This window comes from Cotesia glomerata, linkage group LG3 (genome assembly GCF_020080835.1).
Source record: "Cotesia glomerata isolate CgM1 linkage group LG3, MPM_Cglom_v2.3, whole genome shotgun sequence".
Lineage (NCBI taxonomy): Eukaryota > Metazoa > Arthropoda > Insecta > Hymenoptera > Braconidae > Cotesia > Cotesia glomerata.
In genome coordinates this window covers 5510806-5515321 of record NC_058160.1, presented here as the reverse complement: position 1 = coordinate 5515321, position 4516 = coordinate 5510806, and the positions used below count along the sequence as shown (strand labels likewise).

At 28.7% G+C, this 4516-nt stretch overlaps 1 protein-coding gene across 1 annotated transcript; it reads right to left on the bottom strand.

The window, feature by feature from the left end:
• Window positions 1-1671: 1671 nt before the first annotated feature.
• Window positions 1672-4516, bottom strand: LOC123262235. Its single transcript, XM_044724388.1, has 6 exons — window positions 4202-4516; window positions 4013-4137; window positions 2980-3204; window positions 2114-2249; window positions 1915-2044; window positions 1672-1849 (listed from the first exon to the last, which is right to left on the bottom strand). Exons 1-6 carry the CDS (start codon window positions 4454-4456, stop codon window positions 1764-1766), a joined length of 957 nt encoding a protein of 318 aa, XP_044580323.1. The 5' UTR covers window positions 4457-4516; the 3' UTR covers window positions 1672-1763.

Here is a 4516-nt window from a genome sequence, read left to right as displayed (position 1 = left end):
AAATCCAAGTTTATAGATTCAAAAATATGTATCTAGAGTTTGGTATCAAAATTCCGAATATTTTCCGAGTTATAGTAATTTTTGTGACAGCGCGTCAAATGACTTTACATGCGCGGCACTCCGACGAAAACGCGTTTTTCTCGAAACTACTTTTTTTGAACTGATAAGAACTGTAATTTGCATAAACATGAACCGATTTGCAAATTTTTTTTTCCCCGTATTCGTCTATTTAGTAGCTATAGTTGCACATAGGGGATTTTGGAAATTTTGATTTTTAAGATTTTTTAGGGCTGTTTGAATCCAAAAAAATGAGGAAAAAAAAACGAAAAAATTTTTAATATGTCGCCATTTTTTTTTAAATCCAAATTTTCAAAATCCCCTGCGTGCAGCGATAACCACATGCATGCAGATTACAACGCTCTTTCGTTTTTTTGTTTTAGATAATCCGTTTTTGAGTTAGAGATCGCATCATGGAGGGGGAAATTTTTTTGGTGCTCCACAAAAATGCTAATAACTTTGTAACAACATGATATTTTTTGATAAAAATTTAGGAGAATAATCTTTAATGTATACTTTATAAAACAAAAAAAAACCCGATCCCCAAATTCCTTTATTATCCCAGTCAAAAAAATTCCCGAAAATCACCTATTTTTTCGATCCTCACAGTGGCTATCCCCCTTAATGGAAGTTAAAAAATTTTTTAATTTCAAATGGATGTCATTTTTAAAATTTTTCAATTTTACAAATCATCACTGTTTACAAAATATGAAGAAATTATTGGTAAATCTTCTATACTAATAAATGAAGAGCCAGTTTTTTTGTCCGGTTATACTGCGAAAACTACTGAACCGATCGAAATAATACTTATACCATAAGATGCAGCGTGTTTCGGAGAAGGTTTTGATTTTTGATATATGATAGGGTGGTAATTACTTATCCGGAACCTATATTTTTTTGACTTAGAAATAATGAATTTTTATTGTAACTAAATTTATTCTGTTCGATTGTCATTTGTTTAAAATAAATTTTTTAATTCTATTGGTTATGTTTACATACTAGGATTTCCTCACTTATGAGACCTGCAATTTCTATAACTGAAACTTTCAATGCTCATTACAAATTTTTTTTTTTCATATCAATTATTATTCATTTTTGTAAGAAAGACACGGGAATGTTATAATGATTGCACATTGAAAGTTACAATGAATATTAGCTAGAATAATTACATAGATAAGAGGTGCTTGCCAATTCGATAGAATTGGGAATCTGTGCAAGTCAAAACAATACACTAATTAAATTTAAAGTCTAGATCTAAAAATGCAATTCTATAAAGCGCCCAGTGGAGCGGACGAGTAACAGCTAGTTTTCAGTAAATCAATGGAAGTTAAAAAATTTTTTAATTTCAAATGGATGTCATTTTTTAATTTTTTAATTTTACAAGTCATCACTATTTACAAAATATGAAGAAATTATTGGTAAATTTTATTATAAAGAAAAAAAAATTTAGGAATTAAATAAGGGTAATTTTTTTCAAATTCTCAAGTTTTTTAATGTAATTAATACTCGTTTAAAAAATCAAAAATTAATAAATAATTTCTAAATAAATAATTTTCAAACTTTAAATATATATATATTTATTTTATAATGAAATAACTTTGGAATAAAATATTTTTGTTTCAAAGATTGTAAATACGGGTACTTAAAATAAAAATATATAGATATATAGTTTTAAATTCGGAGTAATTCCATGAAAGATAGACCCTTTAATCGTATTCAGCGCCAATTGTTATACTAAGCTCAGAAGAGATAATATTCGTTTGATGGTACCAGCGATTTGTATCCAGTATTACTAAAAAATAGACAATTTGTAAATCGATTGTTGTCAATAGTTATCAATTAAAATTAAAAACTCACTTATTTCTCCAGGTTCCACGACAACTTGTAGTTTTTTGCAAGAAAAATAACACTCACGCGGAGGCTCGAGAATCCATAATTTGGAGCCCTTTAACTGCGCCTGCCATGAGGGGTGATCGACGTCATCGACCTTGAGAACGGAAAAGTAACCATATGTTTGAAAAATATCGATTATTTTGCCCAGATAATTTACACTTACATGCATTGGAGCACCGTAGCCGGGACTTCCCATGAAAATCCAATCCGTTTTCTCGCTTTCTGCAGTCGTCGGTAAGAAATAAGGTCTGCTGTAGTGTTGACGTAAAATTGAACCTATTTTCTCATCACAGTTGCTCCTGTTTTCAAAAAGAGATTTTGATCAATAGAACGGCTACTTGCATAAAAAAAAATTTAATTTTTCAGATTTTTCAACAAATACGACTTTGAATGAATTTGGCATAAAATTATTGTTATTTTATTGTGAAATTTTAGAAAATAAAAAATCAGTTAGCCAAATTTTATCAAATATTTTTTTATAATATTTCGAATGCGGATTGCAGATTATATAAAAAATTTTTACGAAAAAAGCTTATAAAGGGATAAATTATTTAAAATACAAGAAAAAATACTTAACTAATATTCAAGATGATTAACGAATTTGTTACGGAGGTTGATCTCTTTAAGGGATCTATGGAAAAGATAAAAGATAAAAGGGAGGTTAAAAGAGTAGTTTTGAATTGACTTTCTGATGTAAATTAATTAGGGATTATAATATTATGGCTGTTATTAATTTAGTATAATACTTTTTATTTTTAAATATGTAAAAATTGTAATTTTTTTTTGTAAGATTGCCGAGGATGTAAAATAAATAAAAAAAAAAAAATTCCTGAAATTTGGCTTGTTATTTATTTCTCCTACTTTTTTTTTAATTATAGAGTTTTAATATCAAATTTATTTTAAAGTTATATTTATTTAAAAATCTGAGTTTTATGTGAAATTTTTAATAAATCAAAATTTTTTTAACGAGCAACATATTACTGTATACGTAAACATTTTTGGATTAAAAATATTTTTGAGTAGACTTACCAGCCAACATACCAAGGTTCTGACCCAGGTTTCAAAAGAATTCTATCTTCACTCATATTGAAGACATCTTGCAGACTCTTAAACCCAGTTTTGTATGGAAAAAATTGGCAATTAGCGGCTCGGCCATGGTACAGAGATTTGAAAAATGAAAACGAAAACAACTGTGCCGCCGTCCAATTCACAGTAGCATCTGTTATTACCACTGGCTTGCCAGAGTATGCATAACTGTGGAAAAAATAATTTTTTTTTATCAGTAATTAAGGAAGTTCGAGCGAATCTAATGTAAAAAATAATTTCCAACTTTGAACTTTGAAATTAAGTATTCGTATAAATAAATACGTCATTTATTTAATCCCAAAATTTAAAAAAGATTCACCGTTTAGTTACTTAGATATTAATTTTAAAAATCACATATTTTATCTCCTTATATACGGGCTCTTATGGCGGACAAACTTTTGTCGAGACTTTAATTATTTTTTTTCAATATTAATCTTCCAACTTTAATGGATAAAAAACTATACGCAAGAAACTTGGATTATTGCAAAATATGAAAACAATTTAATAATAATACATTACCGATATAATTTTTGAAATATTTAAAGTCAAATTTTATGTTTGTAACTCTTTTATCGTCAGCCATTTATTCGAATAAAGACAAGAATTTGACAACATCGCGTCAACAGCTGAGAAAAAAGAAAAGGATAGAAATATAGTTACAGAGAGAGAAATGTTTAACTCACACACTCATCCACGTCTCTGTTATGGGTATAATCAAGCGCGCTATTGCCAAATCTGTTTATTTATTCCGGCAAGTAATAAATACCAAAGTCATTTTATTACTTTACTTTATTAAATAAGTAAGAATTATCAATTATTAAATTGTTTAAATTATTTTAAATTAAAATAAAGAATTTTGACGAATATTGCGAAGACTAAAATTAAAAAAAAATTTTAACATTATTTTGACTCATTAGTTACGCTCGAACTTCCTTAAATAAAAAAATAAAAATGTTCTGGTGCAAAACGATATTACCGTTGTTCAAAAAAATCAGGATCAATATTAGCGAGCTTTTCAATCTGCTGGATACTCTGACACATGGAACAATCTTCAGCGGGCCGAAAAATCTTTTGGAAAATATCTGGCGGCTCAATCAAGCACTGGATAAATTAAATCATTTAATTGATAACAAATCAAATAGAAAATTTATAAAAAAAAAAATACCTTTTGAAACTGAAGATCACTGAAGTGACTTTTGACAAAATAATAAAAAATCCAAGCGATGAAACCCAGTAGAAAAATATGTTTGCGTTTCACAGAAAATTTTATCATAGAACCCTTTAATTGATTGTAAACATCCCAGGATTTAGCAGCTTTTGTCGTCAGGCAAAGGCCGTCAATTTTTTGGACAATTAACAGCAGCTCTTTCTTAGCAGTATCAACGCGATTTTCAAAGTTTTCCGGCCGATCTTTCGCCATGGCGGTACCGCAGCGGTACCCCGTTGATGATACACTGTGACTATTTGAAGCATCCTCAAC